Below are 14,277 nucleotides of genomic sequence, written 5' to 3' on the forward strand. Positions count from 1 at the left end.
ATCTCTGGGTCATGAGAATGAGCTCTGTGTCAGAACCATGCTCAGCAGGGAGTATGCTTGAGATTCTCTCTCCCTCTGCCTCTGCCCCTCCCCCTGCTCTTCCTCTCGCTTTCTCTCAAAGAAAATAAAAATCAAAATTAAGGGGGATCCCTGGGTGGCGCAGCGGTTTGGCGCCTGCCTTTGGCCCAGGGCACGATCCTGGAGACCCGGGATCGAGTCCCACGTCGGGCTCCCGGTGCATGGAGCCTGCTTCTCTCTCTGCCTGTGTCTCTGCCTCTCTCTCTCTCTCTCTCTGTGTGTGACTATCATAAATAAATAAAAATTTAAAAAAAAATCAAAATTAAAAAGTACATTACTAACATGCCATTCTGTCCCTCAACATTCAAGATTGTATCATAAGAAATCCTAAATGTACAATAGAATCTTGTAAGAAATGTCCATGCAGGAAAAAAATGGAATACTCTCCATGCTTATGATGGAATATAAGAAGGAAATACCAAAACATTATTTTCCTTTCTTTCTTTTTTTTTTAATTAAAATATAACAGACATAGAACACTGTGGAAAGTTTAAGATATACAATGTGTTGATTTGGTACACTTATATATTACAAAATGATTACTATAGTAGTGTTAGCTAAAAGCTTTATCATGGGGCTGGGGAATTAGGGAGATGTTTACTAGTAGATAAATTCTGGAGTTCTTTTTTCCTGTCTAATCCTTCCAAGGAGTTCCTGATAGAATGTGCCTTGGATAATTTAAAACTGCAACATGCAAGTCTAGATAGACCTTTTATTGGGGGAACAAATGTCTCCAAACATTTACTGATCCTTACTCTTATCCTACATCCTCACTAAATTAGACAATGTCTGTCTGGTGTGATTATCAAGTGATGAGCTGGCATTTTCAACACATAAAAAGTCCTATGTTCAAATGGGTGCTGTCATGGGCAGTGGGGGGGGGGGGGGGGGGCGGGGGTTACACAATTACTCCAAAGCTCACAACTTTGTTCCAATATTGTTTCAAACTACTTTCAGAATGAAGAAACTCAGTGTCATTCTTTTACATCCTGGCCAACTTCCTTCCTCAATAATCCACATTAGTCACACCTGGCACCACATAAAATCCAATTAGTCTTTAAACACTGAGGACCCACGCTCTCAAATTCATGGAGGCATCTCCCCAACAGACTATCATACTCGGCAGCACAGCTGAAACACACATAGAACACCTAAGAAGATATTCTAAAAGGAAAACTCTCAAGTGTAAGAATTTAGTCATTCTATTAAAAGCTGAATTTTATCACTACACCCAGAATATAGTCTCACAAATAATCGTTAAAAAAAAAAATGTTGATGTGTTCAAGATAAATTTTTTAAAAAGTTGAAATTAAGCTGGATATATGTCAAAATAAGTCTTGGCTTCCAAAATTCTACAGAGAAAACTAAAATTCTACGTTTCTCTAAGAATGCAGAAAGAAAAAAATGATTCTTACCAAAGTCTGTTTCTTCAATAGTGGAGCATCCCCATCAAATACAAAAATAGGACGAATTCGAAAAAATAAGAGTTTGCAGAGCCGATGAAACAAAGTGAGAAGATGAGCATTTCCTATTGAGTTCCCATGGCAATCCCGGACCCCTCTTAGTGCCTGGTTTAACCAAATGCTAATATCTGGAAAAATTGTTAATGGAAAGTATTTTGGAATTTCTTCCCTCATCCCCACAACTTCAAGTTATAGTAACTGATATCATCTAGACCCTGAAACTAAGCCCCATCAGTTCATGAGAAATTGAAAAATGTTGAGCCCTAATAGAATCTATCTAAAATCAGTTTATTTGAACCCTCATTACTACTATTCACAGACTGTTACCGTACATCAATATATGTGTGATTTAAAAAAATCTAATTGTAAACAGTTGCTTCTTCAAAAAAACTAATAATCTCTACAGAATTTTAGTAAATTAAGCACAACTCTTCTGGGGAACAATTTGACAATATTAGCAAAAAATGTAAAAACTGGCATTTCTATTTTACTACTTCTATTTCCAGGCACTTTATTCTCAGAAAATCATCATATAGTCACAATTAAAGTTACTTCTAAGAATGCTTACAGTGATGAAAATATGAAAAACAATGGAAAAGTTTTCCAACAGGTCTTTACTTAAACTGAACTATGATATACGGATTTGCTGGAATATCAAACAGCCCTCAAAACTGGAAGCTATGGCAGCATGTATAGTGATAAGAAAGACAGTCACTAAATATTAAAGGACATGAAACAGCTTACAGGACTATGGAATGCATAATTACGTTTTATAATATACATGGTTGTTAAATATGAAAAACTAGAAGTTCAGATGCCAAAATATGAACAATAGTTAGCTCTTTTGCAATTTTAAGTAATTTATGTTTTCCTGGATTTAACTTTTGTAAAAAATGCTTCTTACTAAATTATTTCCTATTTGTCCATCAGATGGACAGGGTGATGTTGGTTTTCCTGCTCTCCATCTCTCTACACACTCCTCTAACTCGCTGCTCAGGCATGACTTCAGCAGAGCTCTCCTGAGCCCCCAGCCCTTCCTCCTGCTGCACTGGCTCCCCAGGCTACCTTAGCACCTCCACACCACGCCCTCTCTATCCGGTAGGCTGCCCCAGGACTCTGTCCTGACTCCTAGACTAGATGGCCTAGTTGACATCTCTACCTGGTGCCTTGCATACATTCCCAACTTGACATAATCAAAACTAAACTCCACATCTATTTTTTTCTTTTATTCCTATTTATTTACCTACTCAAATTCAAGGTAATTACCATATACTGCATTATTAGTTTCAGGGGTGGAATTTAGTGATTCATCAGTTGCATACAATACCCAGTGCTCATTACACCACATGCCCTCCTTAATGCCCATCGCCCAGTTATCCCATCCTCCCTGCCCACCTCCCCTCCAGGGACCCTCAGTTTGCTTCCTAGAGTTACGAGTGTCTCTCTTATGGTTTGCCTCCTTCTCCACATCTTTTCCACCAGGCTGCTTATGCCCCCATTGCAGAGAATGTCACCCCCATTCACCAGAGCCAGAATGCTGTCATCCCCAACGCTCCCCTCATCCAAACACTACCAGCTTCTATCAATTCCATCTTTTAATCTATCTTGAAGAGAGATTTTTCCTGCCTCCGGGGTCTTCTCACATGTTCCTTCCTCTCTTAGCTTAGTTACCTCTGATTCACAGGTCTCAGTCTAATGGTCACTTCCTCAGCCCAGATAAAGACCTCCACTTATAGGCTCCTATTCAAAAATATATTACTTATTACATGACAGAAATCCCACTGGGGATACAGCCCTGAACTAAACAAAGGGTTTGCCCTCGTGGAGTTTACAATCTAATGGAGGGAAAAATCAGTGAGATCCATGTCTTGTTTAGCTAGACCACACTTCTGTGCAAGGCTCTCCCTTTCCGAGAGCATATAGGAGGCAACAAATACTTGATATTAAGTGAGCTGAATAGTATTTAAATAGATGTACATTACCTAATTTATAACCATAAAACAAATTAGACCCATCAACAATTAACTCAATAAACACTGTGTAACAAAGTAACTAGTGGAAAGCAAGCTATTATTCTACTCATTCCAATATTTGCTACTATGTGCTAGCATAGTGTCCCAAATTCTTGGGATAGAATAGCAAACAATAGCCCTGAACAGGGTGCCTGGGTGGCTCAATCAGTTAGGTGTCTGCCTTCGGCTCAGGTCATGATCCCAGGGTCCTTGGATCGAGCCCCATGTCAGGCTCCCTGCATGGAGCCTGTTTCTCCCTCTGCCTGTGTCTCTGCCTCTCTCTCTCTCTCTCTGTGTGTGTGTGTGTCTCCCAGGAATAAATAAATAAAATCTTAAAAAAAAAGACTTGTCTAATTTCAGTAAGTCTATAAAAAAAAAAAAGGAACAGCTGGAAAAAATTAAATCCACAGCAAAGCCAGAAACATTTTATAGATAAGACCCAAAGGACCAATAACATTCTGAAACGAAAGGTAAATTACTTTAGTTCTATTGGTAGGTGACTTACAATTTAATACCAATTAGTATGCATAGCCTAAAGAGAGTGTAATATTTTGCTAAGACACGTAAATGCATTTTACAAATGCATTTTGTATGCTAAGATTCATAAGAAACTAAAGTTAAGCTGTTAATTGTTATTGGGCACATTTAGATTGGATAAATAAACAAGACACTCACTTATAGATGGTTTTAAAAAATGTATTTTAAGGATCCACGAGTAACTTATGAACCTAGTATGTCGTAGATAATTTCTTAACAAAAAAGACCAAAAAATGGAATATAGGTCAGATATTTTAATTCAAATTCCCATGAAAATGAAACAAAGCAAAATCAATTATAAAACAGCAATCAAATTTCTTTTACATATATTTTTATAACCATACGTATATAAATGAGATTGTAATTATAAGTGAAAGATCTTTGACAGTCCTCTTTAAATGATTTGTTCTTTCAGAAAAACTTAATAACCTCATGAAAATCATTTCATGTCCCAAAAGAGCTCCTGGGTCATCTAAAAATAATCTAAATTCTAAATTAAATGATTTACCTTCCTTACTTTGGACAACTTCCTAAAAAATTAGAATGCTGAACTTCATGTGTCATCTTAAAGATTTTATAGATTGTTAATTCTTCATAGGGGCTGCAACATAAAATGCCTAAGTCTTTGCTGAAGTTTGAAGGGTTCCTGTCACTGAAAACTGCGCTTTCCTTCAGGTACAGGTCTATGATGAAAATCTTTAGGAAGCAGTGATTTGAAGAACCACTAGAGGGCAACAATAGCACATGTGCTTAAAAAACAACGACCAGCACCTTTCCCTTTCCCCTACGCATGGTATCCTACATAAAAACCTTTCAGCAGGGATCCCTGGGTGGCGCAGCGGTTTGGCGCCTGCCTTTGGCCCAGGGCGCGATCCTGGAGCCGCAGGATCGAATCCCACGTCAGGCTCCCGGTGCATGGAGCCTGCTTCTCCCTCTGCCTGTGTCTCTGCCTCTCTCTCTCTCTCTCTCTGTGACTATCATAAATAAATAAAAAAATTAAAAAAAAAAAAAAAACCTTTCAGCAAGCCACAACTTGTTACAGACGTAGTTCAAGATTATTCACACTGCAGAAAATATAATCATCATCTTAACTTTAATTTGAAAATTTTCAGTGTTCCATTATGTATAAGTTGTCTCCAGGCTCAATAATGGTTCCTCTCTGTGGCTCCTTCCGCAGAATTCTTACCCATTCTGAAACTGCATTTACCACCGACAGGAATTATTTACATGATTCTCTCCTCCACCTCCCTTATGAACTCCTAGGCTCATAAGTTCCCAGGAAAGAACTGGTGTAAGGTGCCACCAGCTTCCAGAACAGAACAGCCATTCAAAAGAGGAGGACGGAAAGGAGGAGAATGCTTAACGAATAAAAAGACCAAACTTTCATGAGTATTCATTTTTTGATAAAGAAGACAAACATTTGGGAAGGCGTTGGGAGATGGGGTAACTAGGTGCTGGGCATTAGGGAGGGCCCATGATGAGATGAGCACTGGGCATTATACTGTATGTTGGCAAAATGAATTTAAACTTTAAAAAATCATAAAAAAGAAAAGGAATACAGGATCACAATTAAAAAAAAAAAAAAGAAAATTAAAACGTTTAATTCCAAAGACACCAAACCAGACAGATACACAAACGACGGTCCTTTAAAGTCCATCATAGAGACTAGGAGGAGAAAACAAAACAACCAACCAACCACTGTTTCTCTTTTGAAGCCTTCCCAGTGTTGCACAACGTCGCTTTCCTATTCCAAAACCCATAATAAAAGATAGTAAAAGTTACTTTTCAGAAAAGAAAAAAAAAAAAGGTCGAACCCCTGTCCCCACCACCCTTCTTCTAACAAGCCTAGTGGGGCAGAAGTCAGGACAGACAGTACAACTCCCGGTGGGGAAGTCCGCCGCGTCTTCTCCAAGCTCACCTCCCAGCAGGGATCCTACGTCTAAGCCTTACAACGTTCACGAAGCTCCTTCCACTTACGTGACCCCCTTATTACTCACACCAACCCTGCGTGTGGATACTACCATCGCTGTCACCTTCCAGACGAGAACGGAGGCGCACACACACCCTACGGGATAAACCCCGAGGACTGCGATCCTGGGTGGCCTGACCCCAAAGCCGGGAAGGGCAGACACTCGGGGAGAGAAAGGGTCATCAAGGAGGTGGACGGCACCGCCCAGGGCGCCTGGCCTCCTGCCCAGCCACCCCGCGCCCAGTGGGGAGCCCACAGCGAGGAACTGGGACCTGGCGAGAATCCCGCACCCGAGGACACGTCAAGGATACCCACGGCGAGGATCTTCCCTTCCAGGGTCTCCGGGCTGACCTGCCGCCCGGAGCACTCCAGCAGCTTCCAGAGCCCGTGGACCCCCATGAGGCTGCGGCGACAGGCGGGGCGGCAGGCTCGCAACTCTCCCACCCGGGGAAGCCCGACAACAACGCGGCCGCAGCGGTACTTCCCGGTGGCGACGCGGCCTCACAGGAGAAAGGCGGGACCAGAGAAGGGCCGACGTCGGGAAGAGCAAGACCTCCTCTCGCCCAAGGCTTGCCCCAAACCTACGCACTCTAAAAGGAGGAGTGGGGGGGGGGGGGGTCGGCGAGATTAGCCGCCAGAAGGGGTTCCCTTACACACAGCCTGTCTTCTTGAGTTAGTGCGTAAACTGACGCAAAACGGGAGCGCCCCGCTTCCGTCTAACGCAGGCTCCAGACGGAAGTCCCGCCTCCTGGTACACGTATATTGGCTGCGCCTCTCCACCCCGGAAGCGGGGTGGCTTCCGTCGCTGTGTTTGTGTCCTGCTGTTCCCGAACCGCCCCCACGCGGGCATTGTCGCCGCTAACCCTCCCCGCGATGCGGAGTATCTGCTCGCTGACGTGACAGTTCTCCACGTGGCTTTTGCGGGTCAGTTTCTCCCCGCCCGCCGCCAGTTCTGCAAACTCTTAATACCGACATGAGAGGCGACAACAGAAAGGGGGATGCTTGGCTGAGGTTCTTAAATCAACACGTTTTTTTGTCCGACACCCTGTAGTAGCTAGATAATAATAGGGCATCGTTTTTAACTTAACCACCTTTTAAAAGCCTTAGCCCTTGAAATATAGTTTGCTGTTTCTCCGGTGTCTAAATTTAGGATTCCATGTTCCGTAGGTCAGAAGTGACGAGAGACTTGATCCTGAGAGTAGTTGCTGGAAAGGCGGTTGCAGGCCCAGAGTCCGATCCCCGCCACGCCGCGTCCTAGTGTTCGGGCTGGTTCGGGGTTTGGCTTTTCCTCTGCGGATGGGGCATAAGATCCATCTTACAGACTGTTTTAGCTAGGAATGCAGGTGATGTATGAAGACTGCTCACCACTACCATTCAGTAAGTGATGGCTCATCATACACGTTGGTTCTAACTTGTATAGAAACGAGGTTGAAGCTCAATGGAAAGGTTGATTTAGGGCAGCCCGGGTGGCTCAGCGGTTTGGCACCGCCTTCGGCCCGGGGCGTGGTCCTGGAGTCCAGGGATCGAGTCCCACGTCGGGCTCCCTGCATGGAGCCTGCTTCGCCCCCTATGTCTCTGCCTCTCTGTGTCTCTCACGAGTAAATAAAATCTTTTTTAAAAATTACTTTTTAGGAAAACCATTGCACAATTTGGGGGTTTTGGGGGTTTTTTGTTTTTGTTTTTGTTTTGTTTTGTTTTGTTTTGGTCTTTACTCCATTTGTGGAGTCATCCCCAGAAATGGTTACTGGTTGTATTTTACAGAGGTTAATATAATTGCCTGTTCAATGTTTGTTGTCCCCCTCCCCTCCACAGGAGGCTATAGACTTACTGAAGCCAAGAGCTATTTTGTTGACTGTTAGGACCCCGCATACACTCCATACACTTAGCAGGTGTTCCATAAATGTTGCCTGAAGGACTTCTTTCAGCCTCTAAAGCTGTGGGGTGTATCTTGCATCCTCCTGAAAGAGAATGTCCTCACAAGTCAGTCAGGACAAGTCCTCACAAGTCCAAATCCTGCCCAAGCCACATCATAACCCTGTGTTGGTGGGCTCAGCTCTCTGTGCACCTCCAAAATTTATGTGGCAAACCCCTAAACCCCAACACCTCAGAACGTGACTGTACTTGGAGATTGGCCTTTGAAGGGTGATTAAGCTAAAATGAGACTGTGAGGGTGAACCTAACCCATTCTGACTGGTGTCCTTATGAGAGGGAATTTGGGCACACAGACACCAAGGATGTGCACACTGAGGACGAGGCCTGTGAGGACACAGCGAGAAGGTGGCCGTCCACAAGACAAGGAGAAAGGCTCAGGTAAAACCAAACCTGTCAACCCTTGATCTCAAACTTGCAGCCTCCAGAACTGCAAAAAATACATTTCTGCTGTTTTAAGCACTGCAGTCTGTGGTATGTTATGGCAGCGCTAGTAAACGGAGACACCCGATGATCCTAAGCAAATTTCTTCACCAGTGAGGGTCTGGGAGGGAAATAGTGGTGCCACCTATTTCTTAGGGTTCTGAGATCGGTGATTTTTATATGAAACACCTAGTGGGTAATAGTGACCAAATTAGTTTGTTGAGTGAATGATCGAGGGAGAAAATGCTATGGGTAAAACTGATATGCAAACTGTGATGAATCCCAGAGCAAGTTGTCTGGTACAAGGCAAGTTTGGACGTGTTTTGGCTACTGCACCAGCCTGGCCTAATGATGGGGTGTAGCACTGGGGATAGGAACAATTTCAGGATTTCATCTAAAACATTTTTTATGTCTACAAGCTGGGTAAAAACAAATAGCAACACAGGCATCTGAATATTACATGTGCTTTTAAAACCAGAGCAACATTGCTTGAATACAAAATATTCTTTTGAGGGAACAGTCACTAAGGGGTGTGTATTTGACTTACGTAAGGAGTTCTCAAGATTCTGAGCAGTAATACACACTTTTGGAGTAATAATAGCAAGCACTGTCTGCAAAGCACTCTTCTAAACACTGTACATGCATTCACTTATTCTTCAGAACAATTTATAAAATAGATGCCATTATCCCCAACCAATGCGGAAATAAGCACAGAAACATTAATCTTAACTTGCACGTAGTGATGCAAAGCTACTGAGCATGGAACCAGTATTTGAAACTTCAGTGCTTCTATGGAGATTCCTAAGAAGCACTGACCAAGAAATCAAATGTGACAGGAATGTTACTCATCTTGAAAGAGAAGTGCACAGTGACTTGCACATAGTTTTTGGGGAATTAGTCTCTATAAACCTCAATGTGCTCTTAATAACTGCTGAACTTATATATCAAGTTATTAAGTAATCCTATATATCAAAACTTTTATAAAAATTGTTTATGGCCAATAAGTAATTCATAAAAACTCATCCTCTTTCTTAGGTGTCACTGTATTCTTAATGTTGCATTGGTCTCCTTTCCTCTTGGTTCTATCTGTCTCTTCTCTGAAATGTGTCATTGAACTCAAACTGCTGATATTCAACCATGTTTGACCTACAAAAGTGACAACTTTGTTTAGGTCAAGCCCATATAACTAAATGTTCTATTTCCTATTTTGACGTCTTACAGGAATCTAAAACTATAGTCATAATTTATATCGTTCCACTGATTATAAAAGTCTGATACAAGAAAGTTTCTTCTAACACACTACTAAGGCACAATTGTCACAAACTTCCAACAGAATTCCAAGGGCACTCCCCACCTAAAACAAAGGTTCAAAGCATTCACACTGTTAAAAGTAGAAAACAAAACTTTATTTGATGAAAACTTCTTAAAAGTTCCAGTGTGAAGTAACAAAATCAACAACCTACAAATCTCCTCATTCCTTTGCATTTCACGCAAAATATTCTCTTCAGAAAAATGACCCTTTTGTAATATATATCCCTGTCTGTAGGCTAGGCATGTCTGAGTGGATAAATGGATATAAAATTCAAAAGAGAAGAAAATGAAAATATCCTAAAAATAAAAATCTGAACCCTCTTCCTTGAGGTGTATTGCAGTATGGTTACCAACACATTCAGCACCTTGTAATAATCAAGTTACTGATGTGAGCATGGAACAGCCCCTGAAATGAAAGAACAAGTCACAGGTTGGCAGCAGAATAAAAATTGACATCAACTAGAGAGGAGCTCAAATACATGAAATCCACACTTTCTGAACTATTTAACACTCACTTCAAACAGCTAATTGCACAGGTTTACAAAAGAAGCAGCTCAGAGTTGGGAATATGGATATTTGCCCTCTGAGTGACATAGCATTCCTAATGCCTCTTTAATGCTGTTCACAATATAGACTCCACACTGAGGGACCAATCAAATATCAGAAGATTTCATTTCACAGATTACCTTGGATGTAGATACTTTGGATCCCACTTGTTCTTTTATTATATCCCAAAACAAGGTTCATTGTACACAGAAATCTTTCAAGACCTGAAGATCTTGCCAATATTGGATAGTTAGATACCAAGTCAAAAAAGTCAAGAATATCCTGAATCAATGCACCAATAGAAAAGATGAGTTTCTTGAGTCTTCTCTTTTGCCTCTTTACTGAGGATCCTGAGAAAGCCAGGAAACAAATGAGGCAGGCAAGATACTGCTTACAAGAAAAAGAATTCTAGAGTCCCTAAATAATTTTAAATGAGCTTTAACCATCAGAGAAAACTAGAAATCAACAACCCTAATTTTGTTTAAAAAGGTAGATGGTGCCTTATATTTTGAGTTTAGCAATAAAACTATCTGCAAAAAATGCCTGGTGATTAAGTCATAAGAAATAATTTCATGCTTAAGTATTGCAAATCATGATGTTATTAAGTGAATTTGTGTTTGATTTGTTTATATGCAATTTATTGGATTTTGTGAAATTATCCATAATGTTTTCATACCTTAACTTTAAAAGGACAGTAATCTGTGCTTATCTGCTTATTTATCTGAAATCACCCATCATAATCATACACAAGCTTATTTACTGGAGAACTACAAGGTTATGTTTTGTACCACAAGATCTGTTCTATTTAGTGTAGGCTTAATAAAATCTTCTACTGTCTTAATGCAGTCTTGTGTAGAACCAGTTGTGTGTATAACACAAGATGTTCGGTATCCAACGTGGTCAGTCATTCCCATCATAATCACTGTAACCCTGGTAGCCACTGTTCCTTCTCTCATGGATACTGGACATCTTTTTCCATGCCGAGTCCTGATGGAAACTAGCACTGAAAGACCGGCCCAGACGCCCATGCTGCTTCTTGGATATATTATCTTCACTCTCAGATTTAGCAATTCCCTGGGCATGTGTTGGAGGTTGTGATTCTCGTCTAATGCTTCCAAATGGAAAGTTCCAAAGGCCAAATCTTTGCCAATTAAGTCTCTGGAAGGCAATGATGCAATGCAAATTTCCCCCAACCTGAGAAGAAAAGAAGCTGGGTTAAGAAAATAAAAGGAATTATGCTAATTATGTGGGTTCCTATGAATTCCCTTATTTTTCCCTTTTACCTGCCTCAAAACAGACATCATCAGATCACCTTATCCTGCATCTTTCTAGACTAGCTGCCTTTACAAAAATATAACAATGCCTACAGGAACCAAAACACTCCCCCTCACTGTACACCTCCCCACAAGTCACACACACTGTAACCTCCCCATTTGCCTAATCCAAACTCCCAAGGTCTGTGGCACCTGGGTGATCAATCGTCAAGTGACCAACTCTTGATCTGTGAGATCAAGCCCTACCATCCAGCTCTGCACTCAGTACAGTTTACTTGGGATTCTCTCTCTCTCTCTGTCTCTCCCCCTCTGCCCCTCACCCACTCTCTCACACTTGTTTGGTTCACTCTCTCTCAAATAAATAAAATCATCAAACACCAAAATCATTCCTCTTCCTATCTCTTATACATTCTCAGTGTTAGTAGATCATATCAGTGGGAGGTCAACACAATCCACAGAATCTACCATTCCCTGAGAACCTCTCCCAGCTGCCTTCTTTACACATGGCTCTGCTTCATGGCCACAATTCATTTGCCTCAGGAATGAACACCTGACCCAAGCTGGGCCAAAGCTCTGAAACTGGACCAGACACAGGCCAGTCTCAGTCTAGACTGCTCATCTGAAAGGGAGATATAAGTTGAAGTTCCTGATCTTCAGGAAACAATCTGGCAGACAACTCCCAAAAGAATCAAACAGATTAGCAACTTGGCCCCTGCTAACATTCTTTGAGGTGATACCTATCCCTTACAAATCCAGGCTATCATCTTTCCCTTTTCATTCTAAAGATAGCCCTATGTCCTGAAAGTAATTTTCACTTCTCTATCTAAGATACTCTGAACTGGATATCTATTATTTACAACCTAAAGAGTGCTGAGTCAAAGACTGCATTTGGGCTGGTCGGGAAATATCTTCAAATCCTATTGTGTTCTTACCTTCTTTGTTTTTCGATACTGCAGCCCCCTCTCCAAATGTCGGATATCTAGATACTCTGGGTTTTGAGTGTTGAGATCAGTAACAATATCTGCCCACCTATAGTGGAAAAGGAAGGATAAAGAACACTTTTCTTTAAGTATAAGATGCCATTGTCATGGAATTTTTTAAATATTTTATTTATTTATGTGAGAGAGCACATAAGAGAACGGAGAAGCAGAAGAAGAGGGACAGACTGTGCTGATGCAGAGCCCAATGCAAGGCTCGATCTCATGACCCCAAGACTACAATCTAAGCTGAAATCAAGAGTTGGATGCTCAGACACCCTTGTAGCCCCCTAGACACCCTTGTAATGGAACTTTTCACATGAGCAACTTGCTACAATATTACCATGACAGTAATTTTCTTATATCAAGATTGTTCCACCTACTAAGCTTTAATTCTTTTTTTTTAAGATTTATTTATTTATTCATGAGAGACGCAGCCAGAGAGAGTGGCAGAGACATAGGCATAGTGAGAAGCTGGCTCCTCGCAGGGAGCCCAATGCAGGACTCGATCCTGAATCCCAGGATCACGACCTGAGCCGAAGGCAGGCGCCCAACCGCTGCGCCACCCAGGCATCCCTAATTCTTTTTTTTATGACAAGTCAGTTTAACCAGCTATTGCCAAGATTCTCAGTTTTAAAATGCTTACTTTCACAATGAAATACATACCTATCAACCTGTTACATGAAATCTTGCAGGCTAGAATAGAAACAGTCCATATTTCCCTTTTAAGTAAAGTCGTTTTCAAAACATTTAAACGTTATATGAGGGTGCCTGAGTGTCTCGGTCTGTTGGGTGTTGACTCTTGGTTTCAGCTCAGCTCATGATCTCCTGGTTGGGAGATGGAGCCCCACCTCCCGTTCCAGCTCCACATTCAGCTCAGTGGGAAATCTGCTTCCCATCTCCCATCTCCCTCTACTCCTCCCTCCCACTCATGCACACTTTCTCTCTCTCTCAAATGAATAAATAAATCTTTTAAAAAAAAAAAGTTAATGTCCATTTATTCACAGACAACATGATTGATTATATATAAAATACAAAGTAATTACAAATTACTCTGTATTATAAAACTATTACTGGAATTAATAAGTGAGTTTGATAAAGATGCAGTATTCAAGGCCTATACAGATAAATTGTATTTTTGTACACTACCAGGAAATAATTAGGAAAGGAAATGTTTTAATATTTAAAAACATTTTAAAGGAAGTGTATACTTCCAGTTATAAGACAAATAAGTAGGGATATAATGTACAATATGGGGACTGTGGGAAACACTACTATATGATATATAAGGAAGTCAGTAAGAGAGTAGATCCTAAGAGTTCCCATCACAAGGAGGACTTTTTGTTAACTAAATCTACTGTGGTCATCATTTTACAATATATGTAAATCAAACCATCATGCTGTATACCACTAACTTATATAGTGATATGTGCTAGTTATTTGTCAATAAAACTAGAAAATAGATACTTTTTAAAAATACTTTTTTAAAAAAAATCAATTTTTAATACCATTAAAACACTTAGGAATCCATATAACATGGTGACTATAGTTAATAATACTGTATCGTATACTTGAAATTTGCTGAGAGTAGATCTTAAGTGGTCTCACCAACACACAGAAAAGGTAACTATGTGAGCTAATGGATATGTTAATTAACACTGATGGTAGTAATCATTTCACAAAATATATATCAAGCCAGCAGCACATTGCACACTTCAAATATATACAGTTGTATTTGTACATTATACCTCAATAAGC

The 14,277-nt window shown here is 40.8% G+C and overlaps 2 protein-coding genes across 13 annotated transcripts in view; both read right to left on the reverse strand.

The window, feature by feature from the left end:
* ERCC5 (ERCC excision repair 5, endonuclease) overlaps positions 1–6,684 on the reverse strand; it is a 32,993-nt gene extending 26,309 nt beyond the window's left edge. For 3 of the 9 annotated variants that reach the window (XR_005984048.1, XR_005984049.1, XM_041730956.1), the window contains exons 1-2: positions 6,371–6,684; positions 1,494–1,669 (exon numbers count right to left, since the gene is read on the reverse strand). Coding sequence is in view for 7 of the 9 variants with exons in the window: in XM_041730956.1 (XP_041586890.1) it covers positions 1,494–1,669; positions 6,371–6,458 (264 nt within the window). In the remaining 2 variants the exon portion in view is untranslated. The remainder of the gene's footprint in view (positions 1–1,493; positions 1,670–6,370) is intronic. The other 6 variants (XM_041730952.1, XM_041730951.1, XM_041730957.1 and 3 more) reach the window with 6 other exon arrangements.
* A 3,111-nt stretch (positions 6,685–9,795) lies between these two features.
* BIVM (basic, immunoglobulin-like variable motif containing) overlaps positions 9,796–14,277 on the reverse strand; it is a 39,255-nt gene continuing 34,773 nt past the window's right edge. For all 4 annotated transcript variants that reach the window (XM_041730960.1, XM_041730959.1, XM_041730961.1 and 1 more), the window contains exons 9-10: positions 12,475–12,571; positions 9,796–11,462 (exon numbers count right to left, since the gene is read on the reverse strand). In XM_041730960.1, the coding sequence (XP_041586894.1) occupies positions 11,169–11,462; positions 12,475–12,571 (391 nt within the window). In that variant the 3' untranslated portion in view covers positions 9,796–11,168. The remainder of the gene's footprint in view (positions 11,463–12,474; positions 12,572–14,277) is intronic.

This window comes from Vulpes lagopus, chromosome 16 (genome assembly GCF_018345385.1).
Source record: "Vulpes lagopus strain Blue_001 chromosome 16, ASM1834538v1, whole genome shotgun sequence".
NCBI lineage: Eukaryota > Metazoa > Chordata > Mammalia > Carnivora > Canidae > Vulpes > Vulpes lagopus.